Here is a 14,969-nt window from a genome sequence, read left to right on the forward strand (position 1 = left end):
CCCGTGGAGGGGTGGTTGAATAGGACCCCGTGGTGTGGAGGGCTGGATGAACAGTAGATAGTGGAGGGGTGCCTGTGGAGGGGTGGTTGAACAGGACCCCGTGGTGTGGAGGGCTGGATGAAGAGTAGACGGTGGAGGGGTGCCCGTGGAGGGGTGGTTGAACAGGACCCCGTGGTGTGGAGGGCTGGATGAACAGTAGATGGTGGAGGGGTGGTTGAACAGTAGCCGGTGGAGTAGCGCGCGGTGGAGGCTGGATGAACAGGAGCCCGTGGAGGCTGGAGGAGGTCGACGGTAGCCCGTGGAGGCTGGAGGAGGTCGACGGTGGAGACGAACAGTATCTCGTGGAGTCCCGTTTTGCGGTACGCCACACCCCTCCCGATCAACAGGACCCCCGTTTCGACCGTAGCGCTCCAACGCAAGTCCGTTTCCTCCGTTTTGCGGTACGCCACACCCCTCCCGATCAACAGGACCCCCGTTTCGACCGTAGGAGGTCCGTTTCCTCCGTTTTGCGGTACGCTAGACCCCTCCCGATGAACAGGATCCCGTTTCGAACGTGGCCGGTCGAACACAAGGCCGTTTCCTCCGTTTTGCGGTACGCCAGGCCTCGTTTCCATCGCCTGTTCCGTCCAAGCCCTCCTAATGAACACGACCACGCATTCCGTTCCGACCCAGCCGGTTGGCTCCCACGCGTTCCGTTGCCTCCCGATGAACACGACGCATTCCGTTGCCTCCCCATGAACACGACGCATTCCGTTGCCTCCCCATGAACACGACGACAATGCTGTTTCAGTGTTCCGACCTAGCCATGTACACGAGCCCTGGCCGTACGTATGCGCGAGTAGGCGCTCGAGACCCTGCCCGTATGTACGTATGTGGCCGTATTTTCTTTCTTGCACCCTGGCCGCTGTACGTACGTGTACATGCTACGTGCGCGCCTCTACTACGACACGTACGCGCCTCTACTATGATACGTGTGCGCCTCTACATCGACCAGTATATATGTACGTACACATTCGCGATCAGAATGACAACGCTACATACGCTTCGACCAGGTGGGTCCCGACTGTCAGGCACTTCCTTGCCTGCGAAGATGTAGCTGGTGGGTCCCAGCAGTTAGGGGGGCGAATCGTTTTTTTTACCCGGGCGCACTTCCTTGCGTGCGAAGGTGTAGCTGCTGGGTCCCAGCAGTCAGGGGGGGAATCGTTTTGTTTTATTTTGCCCGGACGCACTTCCTTGCGTGCGAAGATGTAGCTGGTGGGTCCCAGCGGTCAGGTGGGCGAATCATTTTTTTTCGGACGCACTTCCTTGCGTGCGAAGATGTAGCTGGTGGGTCCCAGCAGTCAGGGGGAAACATTTTTTTCGCGAAATACAGAGGCCCGTCCGATGGGTCCCCGCTGTCAGGTGGAGGAATAATTATTTTGCGCGTAATAAGGAGGCACTTCCTTGCTGCGGCCGTGGACCCAGCTGTCAGCCTCTCCACGTACAGTCCACGTCCTTTGGAAGCCATTCCTTGACCACGTTGACCACGCCGTGCCGAGAGCATTAGGGCGGTGGACGACGGCGAGGCCTAGGAAGGGGACGACGCGGAGCCGGGGAAGACGCGGCAGTGGATGCCCACGCGTAGAGGAGTATGAGGGTTCACTCGTTCGGCTGCGGTGTGAGGCTGCCGTCGCCGCAGAATAACAGGGGGTGTGGGTGCGTAGAGGGATGACCTAGCCAGCGGTGGGAGTAGTAGGGGGCGGTGAGGCCTCCACGGCATCACAGCCGGCCACGGGCGGCAGGAGCAGGCGGCACGACCAGCGCTGCTTTGGGCGGCTGGAGCAAGAAGACCAGAGGTTGAAGAAGCACTACGGTCGTTGGATGGACATCGTACGATCACTGGAGCTAGAATCGTTCATATATTGACTAAAGTTGACCAAGGCCTCCGTCCCAGTCAACTTAGTAGGCCCACAAGTCAGCCTCCCATCAAGGTGGGTCCCAGCTAGCAGGGGGTATTCATTTTTTGTGCGTAATAAGGAGGCACTTCCGGTGGGTCCGAGCTGACAGTGGGGGGAACATTTTTTTCACGAAATACGGTGGCCCGTCCTGTGGGTCCCAGCAGTCAGGGGGAAACGTTTTTTTTCGCGAAATACTGGTGGCCTGTCCAGTGGGTCCCTGCTGTCAGGTGGAGGAATAATTATTTTCCGCGTAATAAGGAGGCACTTCCTTGCGGCTGCCGTGGACCCAGCTGTCAGCCTCTCCACGTACAGTACTCTTCCGATGGTAGTCGGTCGTTGACCACATTGACCACGCCGCACCGAGAGCACCACGGCGGTGGACGACGGCGAGGCCAATGAAGGGGACAACGCGGAGCCGGGGAAGACGCGGCAGTGGAAGCCCGCGTGGAGAGGAGTACGAGGGTTCACCGGTTCGGCTGCGGTGTGAGGCTGCCGTCGCCGCAGAATAACAGGGGGTGTGGGTGCAACACCCCGGATGTAACTTGCCATATTTGTAACTCCGACTCTTGCCATTTCGGCTATGTGTTATGATATTCCCTTCATGGTCGGGTTTTGTTTTTCTTTTTGCATTTTGTTCATGTCATGCATCTCATATCATGTCATCATGTGCATTGCATTTGCATACGAGTTCGTCTCATGCATCCGAGCATTTTCCCCGTTGTCCGTTTTGCAATCCGGCACTCCCACGCGCACCGGCGCGTCCCTCTTGGTTCTTTTCGTGAGCGGGTGTTAAACATTCTCGGAACGGACCGAGTCTTGTCAAGTGGCCTTGGTGTACCACCGGTAGACCACCTGTCAAGTTTCGTGCCATTTGGAGGTCGTTTGATGCTCCAACGGTTAACCGGGTAACCGCAAAGTCCTTTTGTGTGTTGCAGAAAAACCCCCCTCCAAACAGCCCAAAACCCATCTAAGTCACTTCCATGCTCTAGGTTGTTCGATCACGATCGTGTGGGCGAAGACCGCACTCTATTTGGAGCCTCCTAGCTCCCTCTACCTATAAATACACATCCCCCCTCCGAAATATTCGCACATCAAACCCTAGAAAAATCTCCCCGCCGCCACCGGACGTGTCCACCACCGCCGGACGAAAACCCGCCGCCGCGCCCCGCCCACTCACAGCGTGCCACGTCAGCGTCGTACGCCGCGCCCCCGCGCGAGCCCGCGAGGCCCGCGTCGGGCCCCCGCGGCCCACATCGCCTTCCCCGCCGCCCGTCTCCTCCAGCGCCGCCGCCCCGCCGCCATTGCCGCCTCGCCGCCGTCCCCCACGCCCGTCGCCGGCCGGCCGCCACTCCGTCGCCCGCGCCCCGGCGGCCTCCCCCCTCTCCGCGCGCACGGCGCCGCCCGCGCCGCCGACTCCTTCTCCCTCCTCGTCGCCGGCATCCTCCCCGAGTCCTCCCCGCCGGCGCCTCCTCTCCCCCGTCTCCGGCAGCAACTCCGGCAGCCCCGGCGAACCCTAGCTCGGCCCGATCCAGATCTGGTTGACCTCTTTCCCCTCTCCGTTTTTCTCTAAGTCCTAAATATTTACAGTACATGCTTCTGTTCATCGCATCATAACTCTCTGCATATAGCTCCGTTTCGTGCGTGTAATATATTGAAATGTTCGTCTCGCGATGCTATTCATTTTATTCTATTATGCCATATTCATTTGGGTCCATCTTGATGCCCAAATCTCTGGTGCAAGAGTGCTAATTGCTGTTACTTATCAGTACTTGAGGATTTGTTATTTTTGTTGCATTTAACGTGTGCATCTTATGGGCATGAGCTCTACATGTGTTTTGATGTATGCCATGTCATATTTACAGAGGTTAATGCCATGTATTTTTGTGATCTATGTGGTGACTAGCACAAGCATGCAAACTAGGCTTCGTGATGTTTCTGATTTCAGGGACAGTAATTTTACTAATTCTGTGACTGCTGTTATTTTGTTGCTATGTATCCATGTGGCTACAGAGAGATCCATGCTCCTTGTGGTGATGTTCAGTAAGGATGTTTTGTATATAGAGTTGTGCTCTATGCATTCATGCCCTTGTTTGAAATTATGGAGTGCCATAGCATGACTCAATCTTGCTCTACTTTTGCTATAAAATATTTCTGGCAGATAGTTAACATGATATGCAATTTTGCCAAGCTTGTTGTAGTTGATCTATACATGCTATGTACTTGCTCTTGCTATGGATAGCTTCATAAACATGCCATCTTGCTGTAGGTATGCTTGTTTTGTTATGCATTGCCTTGTGGTGAGTGCATCAAGCTCACCAAGATGCCTTCATATGTCTGTTTCTGTCATTCTCTGTTTTCTGCCAAGTCTGAAACCTGTTAACGAAACTTGCTATGTTTACATGGTTGCCATCATATCTTCTCGTTCTTTTTGGCTTATGGTCAGTAAGCGACTTTTGTCATATGCATTTATTATATTCATGCCCTGCCTTGTTTTGCTATGTTAAGTTCCTGTAGCATTTTGTTTTCTTGCGCTGAACTTTGCTACCTGATGCTGTTTCATCCATGTCTAGTAATTTCTCTAAGTCTGTGAACCTGATATCGTTTGCACTTTTTCCATGCTTGTTTGAACCTGCTGTGATGTGATCTAGCCGTAGCTCAGTGTTCATCTTTTGTCAAGCATCTCCTGTAGATTACTGCCATATGCTTTGTTGCTATGTTGGAGTACTGTAGCATAGTTACTTGATGTATTCTAAGTGTTATCATGCTGTTAATCACAGATTCGTGTCATTCTTGTTTTGCTTGCCATTTGCAAACCATGCATCCGTTTCCGGTGATCTTTATATCGATTTCGACCGAAATCATCTTATCTTTCCAGTGGCATGCTTGGTTTGCCAAGTTACTGCTTTGTTCATCATTTTTCTTCCAGAGCACGCATATCATATTTTGCATATCATTCATGTTTTGCATCATGTTGCTAGTGCATTTCCCGTGATTGATTGTGGTTCCGTTGCTTGTGTTCTTGTTTTGGGTAGAGCCGGGAGACGAGTTCGTGAACGAGGAACCTATTGAGTACGCTTACGAGGATCAAGCTTTCGACAACTCTGAGAACCTTGCAGGCAAGATGACCATACCCTCGAAATCACTTCTATCTTTGCTTTGCTAGTTGTTCGTTCTATTGCCATACTGCGCTACCTACCACTTGCTATATCATGCCTCCCATATTGCCATGTCAAGCCTCTAACCATCCTTTCCTAGCAAACCGTTGTTTGGCTAAGTTACCGCTTTTGCTCAACCCTTCTTATAGCGTTGCTAGTTGCAGGTAGTTGAAGTTGGTTCCATGTTGGAACATGGTTATTTTGGAATATCACAATATCTCTTATTTAATTAATGCATCTATATATTTGGTAAAGGGTGGAAGGCTCGGCCTTATGCCTGGTGTTTTGTTCCACTCTTGCCGCCCTAGTTTCCGTCATACCGGTATTATGTTCCTTGAGTTTTGCGTTCCTTACGCGGTTGGGTGATTTATGGGACCTGTCGTGGAATTGTCACGGCAGATGTCCTCAAGCTAGGACTTAGTCGTGGAGCCATCGCCGCTAGGAAGCTTGAAGGGGTTAACGGGACAAGGAACACGAGGGTTTATACTGGTTCGGCCCCTTACGGTGAAGGTAAAAGCCTACGTCCAGTTGAGGTGGTATTGATTAGGGTTTCGATGACCAGGGAGCTTAACTGCTATGCCTGGCTCTCGATGAGATCTTTTTTCTCCTTAAACCGCTGCCGGGTCGTCCCTTTATATAGAGAGGTTGACGCCCAGCAGCTCTCAGAGTCCCGGCCGGCTCATAAAAGTGTCCGGCTCGGACTCTCAACTATTCTTGTTTTACACTACAAGTCTCGCCATACGGCGGTTTATCACTACGGGCCTTAAGCCGTCTCCGGGTCTTAAGCCCATCTTTGGCCCACCGTCTTTAAGCTTGGCGCCGGGCTTCAAGTGATGACCCTTATGAGTAACCCGGCCCTTTCTGGCGGGTGACTCTAAGGTTTATATCCTCAACATTAGGCCCCAGATTGATTTGAGGCGGCTCGTGTCAATCTTCAATTCTTTCGACAGAAAATCTCCGGCTTACAATTATGTGAAGGCCATAACCCGGCGTGACGTCATCCTCTGGACTCCGGGTAATCCACCGTGACGTCATCTTCCATTAAGTCCATTTTTTATTCCACCAGATCCGCAACGGATCTTATCTTTACTGCCATCCCGAAAATCGAGGCGCCTCTCGGGCGAGATAACCGCGCCGTGGCCTCCTCGTTTCTCGCGCCCACTTATGAGTCTGGCCTTATAAATATCCCGACCCTCGGGTCTTTCTCATTCTTCCCCTTCTGTCGTCTCCTTCCTCTCGCTGCTCCGTGCTGCTCGAGCTCCGCCGCCGCCGCAACAGAGCTCTGCATCCTCGTCGTCCTTGGCCGCTGCATCACCCTGAACCGTCTAGAGAACCGCGGCGAACCCCTGCATCCGTAAGTTCCTTCCTCCTCGTAGGATAGATCTACGTTAAGCTCCTGCTGTTCTTCCCGTTCTTCACTGTCGCCCACGAGTTCCTGGTAGTTTTCATTTTTACTGCCTCTTCTTGATCTTAAGACAGTATAGAACCAACGCGGCAGCTGTTTATCACCCATTTCAAATGCAAATAGATCCCTTTTCACTGCATAAAGGCTCCGTTCGAGCCCAAGAACTTCCTTTGCATCTGTTTTTAGGTCTAGAAACTTTCCTTTTTGCCGACTGTTTTGATCCAAATTATTTACTGCAACGTGTGAAACCTGTTTTCACCACACTTAGTAAAAAACTGCACCCGTTAAGCCATGGCGGTTTACATTTCCGGTTTAAAGAAACCACGCACCGTAGAACCTTCCGGCTCAAAGGAGGCCATGTGCCATAAAACTTTCTGGCTTATCTGTGACAAGGTCGTAGACAATCGAATTACTCTTAATACCTCCAGCGGCCTAGATAACCCGATGCACCTAGATATATGTCATTAGTCCCCTCCATAAGCCGCCACTTTAACATCGAACTGTAAATTTCCTCCGGCTTATAATTAAACCGGGCGTGTTTCCTTTTATCATAGGCTTCCGACTTTCACCATGCCTCCCAAAGCTCCCAAAGCTCCCATCACTTGCAATTGGATGAGGTCCAATGTCACCGACGAGACCTTAGCGATCTTTATGAAGTCGGGTTATCTGCCCAAGAAGGACGTCATGTCCTACTGTGCCCCCGACCCATCAGAGGAGAGACCACAGCCAAAGGACGGGGAGGTGGTAGTTTTTGCGGATCATATGAGCCGGGGCTTCGCACCGCCCGGCTCAAAGTTCTTTAGAGACGTGCTGAATTTCTTTGACCTGCGGCCACAAGACATAGGACCCAATTTTGTGTCCAATATATGCAACTTGCAAGTGTTATGCGAAGTCTACCTTGGAGAGGAGCCCAGCCTGCTGCTCTTCAGAGAGCTCTTCTACCTGAACCGTCAGAACGAGTGCGCCAACGGGCCAAGCTTGGAACTCGGTGGCATCTCCATTCAGCGACGGAGAGACTGCCTTTTCCCTTACGCCGAGCTGCCAAGTCACCCAAAGGACTGGAACCAGACGTGGTTCTACTGCCAAGACACGTCGCCGGCTGACGAGAGCCCGCTGCCCGGCTTTCGGCCTTCATGTCTGGAACCAACTCATCCTCTGTCTGACAAGTTAACTCAAGCGGAGCGCCAACCTCTGCTCCCCACCATCAACAAGATCAAGGCTCTCCTGGGCAATGGTCTCAACGGAATTGATCTGGTCCGGGTCTGGATCTCGTGGCGGGTGATCCCCTTGAGCCGCCGCCCCGGCTTAATGTGTGAATACACAGGCCGGAAAGATGACCCCCTGCGACACAGCCGCAACGATCTTCCTGAAGACGTTGCTGAAGACATGACCAAGGCCCTTTTAAATGAGAGCTTGGCAGACTGCGGGAGGACCGGGCTAGCCCCCTTCTGCAAGACCAACCCAGCCCCAGCGGTAAGCCGCTAATCTGAACATTTTATCTTCTTCTGTAGATATCCTTCACCTGAATTTTTAAGAAATCATCATTGTATTTTTCAGGCTGATGACAAATTCTGGAAGGTCAAATATGACCATGAGGCGGCCAAGAAGGCCAGGAAGGCTAAGAAAGCCGCGAAGAGAGCCGCTCCCCGCAAGAAGGGAAGTAGGCCTACTGCTTCAGAGCTGCTGCAACTGAGCGACAGCTCCGAGTCAGAGGTAACCCCTGAACCTGTAATCTCTTGTTGTATTTATTATTTATTTCTGTCCACCTTATCAATACTGTTCATCAACAGGATGACACCGGAGCAAGTAACCCGGTGGTTGAAGATGTAATGATACTTTCCTCCGACTCGGAGCCCTTGCCAAGGCTGAAAGTCCGAAGGGTAACCCGGAAAGTAAGATTTTCTCATCCTTTAGCATATCAAGATCCTCAATTTCTTTTGAAGCAACAGACTCATGAGAGCCGGCGGCACACCCGGACCAACAAGGACGCTGACCTCTCCTCCGGCTTACCCGACGCATCGAGGAAACGCCGAACCGAGGTTCTCTCCAACTTGTACCCTTTTCATCCTTTGGCGGGTGTTATACGTCAACCGCTCAACTCTTCTGATTCAAACTATCAGGAAACCTCACCCTCCTCTGGTGACTCGATGCAATCAAGCCTGCCGGCCTTCAAGACCGTACCCGGGTAATAATGATCATCTCTTGTTGTGCTCATCTTTGCTCATACCTTTGTACTAACCTTTTTTGTCCTTTCAGTGCCCAGGCAAAGCTCACCAAGAGGGCGAAGAAGACCAAGCCGGTCGAAGAGCCGGACTTGCCTGAACCGGAGGTAGCAGCTCAAGAACCGCCAGCTGCCTCCGCTCCCGAAGCCACAGCTCCAACCGACAAGGCAACTACAGAAGCTTCTGCTAACCCGGAGACCTCCAGCTCGGCTCAGCCGGTCAATGACCCGGACGTGGTAATCACCCGGACAGAGTTTGTTGAGCCGGGGAGACCTACTGTATTGGCCAAGTGCTCCGCCAAGGAGGAGTTGCTACAGCACCGCCGGGTTAATCTGGACCTCACCGACTACGCCAATCTGAACATCGGAGAGATCGTCTCCGGCTATGTCAGCCAAGTGCACAAGAGCCGGGATGTACAGATCGGCATGGTGAACCAGATTCAGCAGAAGTCTGAGGTACTACTCTTCTTTCTTCTTGCTTACTGCATAGTTATCCTGTTATTCTTACCATACTCTAGCCCCCAAGTCTATGACTTATGATAGAATATGTCGTAGACTTAAGTTCCGGCTTACTCGCTTGAACCGGCAATTTGTAAATAGAAACGTTCGATATGCATTAGCCCCCAAGTGCCAAGTGTCTTTGCTTGGAAAGTGCTTGGGACTTTAAAATTGCATAATAACTGTTCATCCTATAACCCGGAAATTATGCAGGTGTGACGCCCCCGATTTGACCGTACACTAATCATGCACGCAAATGTGTACGACCAAGATCAGGGACTCACGGGAAGATATCACAACACAACTCTAAAACATAAATAAGTCATACAAGCATCATAATACAAGCCAGGGGCCTCGAGGGCTCGAATACAAGTGCTCGATCATAGACGAGTCAGCGGAAGCAACAATATCTGAGTACAGACATAAGTTAAACAAGTTTTGCCTTAAGAAGGCTAGCACAAAAGTAGCAACGATCGAAGAGGCAAGGCCTCCTGCCTGGGACCTCCTAACTACTCCTGGTCGTCGTCAGCGGCCTGCACGTAGTAGTAGGCACCTCCAGTGCCGTGGGAGTCGTCGTCGACGGTGGCGTCTGGCTCCTGGACTCCAACATCTGGTTGCGACAACCAGATAGAAAGGAAAGGGGGAAAAAGAGGGAGAGAAGCAACCGTGAGTACTCATCCAAAGTACTCGCAAGCAAGGAGCTACACTACATATGCATGGGTATATGTGTAAAGGGGCATATCAGTGGACTGAACTGCAGAATGCCAGAATTAAAAGGGGGATAGCTAGTCCTGTCGAAGACTACGCTTCTGGTCATCTCCATCTTGCAGCATATAGAAGAGAATAGAGTGAAGTCCTCCAAGTAGCATCGCATAGCATAATCCTACCCGGCAATCCCCTCCTCGTCGCCCTGTTAGAGAGCGATCACCGGGTTGTATCTGGCACTTGGAAGGGTGTATTTTATTCAGTATCCAGTTCTAGTTGTCATAAGCTCAAGGTACAACTCCGGGTCGTCCTTTTACCGAGGGACACGGCTATTCGAATAGATAAACTTCCCTGCAGGGGTGCACCACATAACCCAACACGCTCGATCCCAATTGGCCGGACACACTTTTCTGGGTCATGCCCGGCCTCGTAAGATCAACGCGTCGCAGCCCCACCTAAGCACAACAGAGCGGTCAGCACGCCGGTCTAATCCTAAGCGCGCAGGGGTCTGGGCCCATCGCCCTATGCACACCTGCACGTTGCGAACGCGGCCGCGAGCAGACCTAGCAACCCACACGATCACGGCGGTTACGTCAAAGCGGTCCAACACGGCGCGCGCCACTCAGTCGCTGACGTCACGAAGGCTTCGGCTGATACCACGACGCCGGGATACCCATAACTACTCCCGCGTAGATGGCTAGTGCGTATAGACCAAATGGCCAGACTCAGATCAAATACCAAGATCTCGTTAAGCGTGTTAAGTATCCGCGAACGCCGACCAGGGCCAGGCCCACCTCTCACCTAGGCGGTCTCAACCTGCCCTGTCGCTTCGCCACAAAGATCCACTTGCGGGTACTCCTACGAGCCGACCCGACTTTAGTCATCTCAGGTGTCATGTATATAGTATATAAGTATATACCCGCGATCACCGCCCAGGTGATCACGGCCCGATAGTGTAGCACAGCAGACGGACAAGAATGTAGGGCCACTGATGGAAATCTAGCATCCTATACTAAGAATGTAGGATTGCAAGTAAAGGTATCAACAGTAGTAGCAAGGATAGGCTATGCATCAGAATAGGATATCGAAAAGCAGTAACATGCTACACTACTCTAATGCAAGCAGTATAGAGAAGAGTAGGCGATATCTGGTGATCAAGGGGGGGGGCTTGCCTGGTTGCTCTGGCAAGTAGGAGGGGTCGTCGACTCCGTAGTCGAACTGGGCAGCAGCAGTGTCGGTCTCGTAGTCTACCGGAGAGAAGAGGGGGAAGAAATAGTAAATACAATGCAAACATAAGCATGACGATGCGTGACATGACAGTGAGCGGTGCTAGGGGTGTCCTAACGCGACAGTAGGTGGTACCGGTGAAGGGGGGGAACATCCGGGAGGTATTCCCGATGTTTCACGTTTTCGGACAGACGGACCGGAGGGGGAAAGTTGCTAGTTCGATAGGTTAGGGAGGTGTGGTGGACGAACGGACTGCGTATTCGGATTCGTCTCGTCGTGCTGAGCAACTTTCATATAGAAAACATTTTCATCCGAGTTACGGTTTAAAAGATATGAACTTTCAAAGTTTATTTGAATTTCTGGAATTATTTAATTAACAGAAAAAGGGATATGACGTCAGCATGACGTATGAGTGACGTCATCGGTCAATAGTCCGGGTTGACTGGTCAAACTGACAAGGGAGACCCACCTGTCATAGACAGTGGGTTAACAGAGGATTAAACTAATTAGTTTTTAGTTAATTAACTACTGGGCCCACCTGTCAGTGAGAGATTAATTAAACTAATTATTTTTATTTATAAAACATTTTCTTTTTTAATTTTTGCGGCGGGGCCCGCATGTCAGTGACTGGGCCTGCCCAGTCAGCAGTTGACTGGGTCAACCCAGTCAACTGGGGCCCGTGGGGGCCACTGGCAGTGACCCAGGGGGTGGCCCCAGGTGTGCCACGTCGGCGGCCGGCGCTGGAGCAACGCCGGCGACCAGACGCACGGCGGCGCGGCTCGGGAGGGGTACGGGTTTCACGTACAGGGGGTCTCCAGGGGCGTGGCTGGGCGCGTTCGACGCGGCTCGACGTCGCGCGTCCAACGGCGGTGGTCGGAGGGGCTGGAACGGCCGGAGACGAGCGCTACGAACTCGCCGGCGGCGAGGAGCTACGGGTGCCCGACGGAAACATATCTACGGCGAGCTAACGAGAAAGCGGAGGGGCTGGGGGGCATCTACAAACGGCGGGGAGTGCAACGGGCTTGAGCCCGTGACCATTTGGTCACCGGAGACCCGCCGGCGGCGAGCTCCGCGGCGCGGCGTTCGGGCGCGCGTGGGGGAAAAGCTAGGGAGCGTGGGCGAGCTAGCGGAGTGGGGGAGGAGGTAGAGGAGCTCACCGCGTGGCGCAAGAAAGGCCCGTGGGTGCTTAGGAGCAGCAGGTCGGCGCCGGGGAAGAAGGGGGTCGCCGGCGTCCGAGGTTGAAGGCGAGCTCGGGGAGGCCGTTGCGGTGGCTCCGAGCTTCGACGAAGAGGCGGAGGGGGTGTAGTCGAGGGCGGCGACGTCGTACGACACGGCGGGGTGGCGAGTGGGGCACGGTGGCCGCGAGAACGACGGGAACGGCGGCGAGCGCGTCGGGCGTGGGGAAGAGGGGAGCGGCGCGGATCCGGGGGAGAGGCGCAGAGGCCGAGGGAGTGAGCGGGGTGAGTGGGAGAGAGGCCCGAGGGAGCGGGGGCCGCTGGCGCCCTTATCCTCTCGCGGGGTTCACCGCCGGCGAGGTGGTGCGGCGGCAGCGCGCCCCTGTTCCGACCAGGTCGGGGGAACAGGGAAGGGGCGAGGGAGGAGGTGGGCTGGGCCGGGGGCGCGGGGGTGCGGCCCAGTTTGGGCCGGGGGGGGGGGGGGGTTTGGTGCAGATGGGCCACGGGTCCAGTGGGGGGGGGAAGGCCTGCTCCCCTTTTTTTTTTCTCTGACTGTTTCTGTTTTCTGTTTTCTTTTTATTTGTTTATTTCCTTTTCTGTTTTATTTCATTTAAAGTATTTAGGCATTTTATAAAAAGGAGTTTTCTCCACCATAATTACCAGTGTATTATTTAGCACCCACTGAACATTTTTGTTTGAATTTTTGAAAACTTTTATTTTTCACTTTAATTATATTTGAAGTTTGAGCTAGGAGTTTGAAAGGAAGGTGATTCAAATGTGATCAAGCCCTGTTTAGCAACATGATTAGCTTAATCACAGGGGGTTACTGTAGCATGATTCTCAGGGTGTTACAGCAGGCTGCTTGCAAGAAGTTTGAAGCTGACATCTCCGATCTGAAGACCCGGCTGAGGACGCAAGAAACTGAGACCCGGAAGGCCAATGCCAAATTTGTGTCCAGTATTGCTGCGCAAGAAAAGCTGAAGACGGACTTTGATGCTGAACGGAAAGCTTGGGCCGAAGAGAAGGCTACTCTGGTGAGCCGGGCCGAACAGGCGGAGAAGGCTCTGACAGAGAAGACCGCCGAACTCTCCGGCTTAAAACGCCAAGTGTCCCAGATGGTTGCCGCAATCTTCGGTAAGTCATTCCACCGGCTTTCGTCCAGTTTAAAAAATTTATGTCTCATAACCCATCATTGCCGGCGGCTTATCTTACTCTGTTACACAGGTCCCAGAAGCGCCAACCTCAACCAAAGCGTGGTGACCAAGTTGAAGGCCGTGTACACCCTGGTGGAGCAACTCTACACCGGGTCACAGCGCGCCTTGGCCGTGGTGGCCCTATCCAATGAGGTGCCGACTCATCTGGCGGAAGTTCTTCGCCGGCTTGCCGTTATTCCCCAACGTGTCCAAGAGCTGCGGCGGGCCTCTGCAAGAGCCGGAGCTATAGCCGCTCTGAGCCGGGCCAAGGCGTTCCTTCCAGAGTTAGACCCGGCGGACATTGCCCTCGGCTATCCCAGTTTGAAGGAAGACGGCACACCCTTCGACCAAAGGGACTTTGCAGCCTGCGTGAAGAACGTGCGCCCGGTGGCCACCCTCATTAGAAACGACACAGATCTGACCAAGTACCAGCCGGGTTACAATGCAGAAAATCAGAGGATCCCCACTCCGCGTTATGAAGCTATCAGCTTAGTCCCGCCAGCTCGTACGCACACCTTCGCCCCGGAGATTGACCCGGCCGGGTTAATTGACGAGGAAGCTCAATTTGAAGCTCTGAGCGGCATTGACTGGAAGTCGTCAACTTTCCAGGTCTTGGGAACAGCCGGAGGAGAGGAGAGGGATGAGCCGGAGACTTCAACTCAGCAAGCATCGTAACTCTGCAGGCGGCTTATTAAACAATGCTTCACCCTTTTGGACTCGATGAGTCTTGTAATAGAGTAGGACCAACACTTTAACTTTGTCGTGCCATCGTGCACGCGTTGAATGCTGAAGTCCATTGAAGTTGTCTCCTTTATATTTCCCCGGGTCATAAGCGATCATTCATTTTCCTTAAGCTCAATAGTTGCCTTTAACTATCCTGCATAGAAGGACAAATCACAAGTCTCTAGGCAGCTTACCGCACTGAGAATCATAGTTTTAGATATATAACCCGGAATATGAATCAAAAAAGACTGGTCCTCAATTATGTCCTTAATATAGCCGTAATAACACACTTATCGGCCTGCAAGCACACTTCCGGCTTAGATAACCCGGGTAATAAGGTTGGTACCTCAATTCCGGTTTACCAGTCTTAATAACACCGATTATATTCGACTAGTACTATAAATCAAAGTTAAGCCGGCAAAGTGAGACCCGCCGTGCACACCTGAAATAATCAGAAGAACTCACTATAAATCCGAAGAACTTAGGGGCTTCCGGTTCAAATATGACCAGAAACCCGTCCCAAAGGGGTTATGCTAGGATTCGAATGCGATCATATAGCCCCCAGTGGGTGTGGCGATGCCAATCAAGAGGAAGCCCCCAAATGACCTTAAGAATTGTTTAACGACGCTGATTCGAATACGATCCACGTCGGTTCCCAAAGGGGTTAAACTATGATTCAAATATGATCATAGAAAACTCCCCAATGAGCTCGGCACTTTGCCAATCAAAT

General features: G+C 52.6%; 1 protein-coding gene across 1 annotated transcript in view; it reads left to right on the top strand.

Moving 5' to 3' along the window:
* The window catches only part of LOC141043011 (uncharacterized), a 47,090-nt gene extending 32,760 nt beyond the window's left edge, over nucleotides 1-14,330 (top strand). The window contains exons 2-8 of the mRNA XM_073511926.1: nucleotides 8,055-8,210; nucleotides 8,288-8,323; nucleotides 8,447-8,536; nucleotides 8,618-8,682; nucleotides 8,754-9,174; nucleotides 13,181-13,457; nucleotides 13,548-14,330. Coding sequence (XP_073368027.1) covers nucleotides 8,055-8,210; nucleotides 8,288-8,323; nucleotides 8,447-8,536; nucleotides 8,618-8,682; nucleotides 8,754-9,174; nucleotides 13,181-13,457; nucleotides 13,548-14,191 — 1,689 coding nt within the window. The 3' untranslated portion in view covers nucleotides 14,192-14,330. The remainder of the gene's footprint in view (nucleotides 1-8,054; nucleotides 8,211-8,287; nucleotides 8,324-8,446; nucleotides 8,537-8,617; nucleotides 8,683-8,753; nucleotides 9,175-13,180; nucleotides 13,458-13,547) is intronic.
* Nucleotides 14,331-14,969: the final 639 nt, after the last annotated feature.

Source organism: Aegilops tauschii, chromosome 3, assembly GCF_002575655.3.
Source record: "Aegilops tauschii subsp. strangulata cultivar AL8/78 chromosome 3, Aet v6.0, whole genome shotgun sequence".
Lineage (NCBI taxonomy): Eukaryota > Viridiplantae > Streptophyta > Magnoliopsida > Poales > Poaceae > Aegilops > Aegilops tauschii.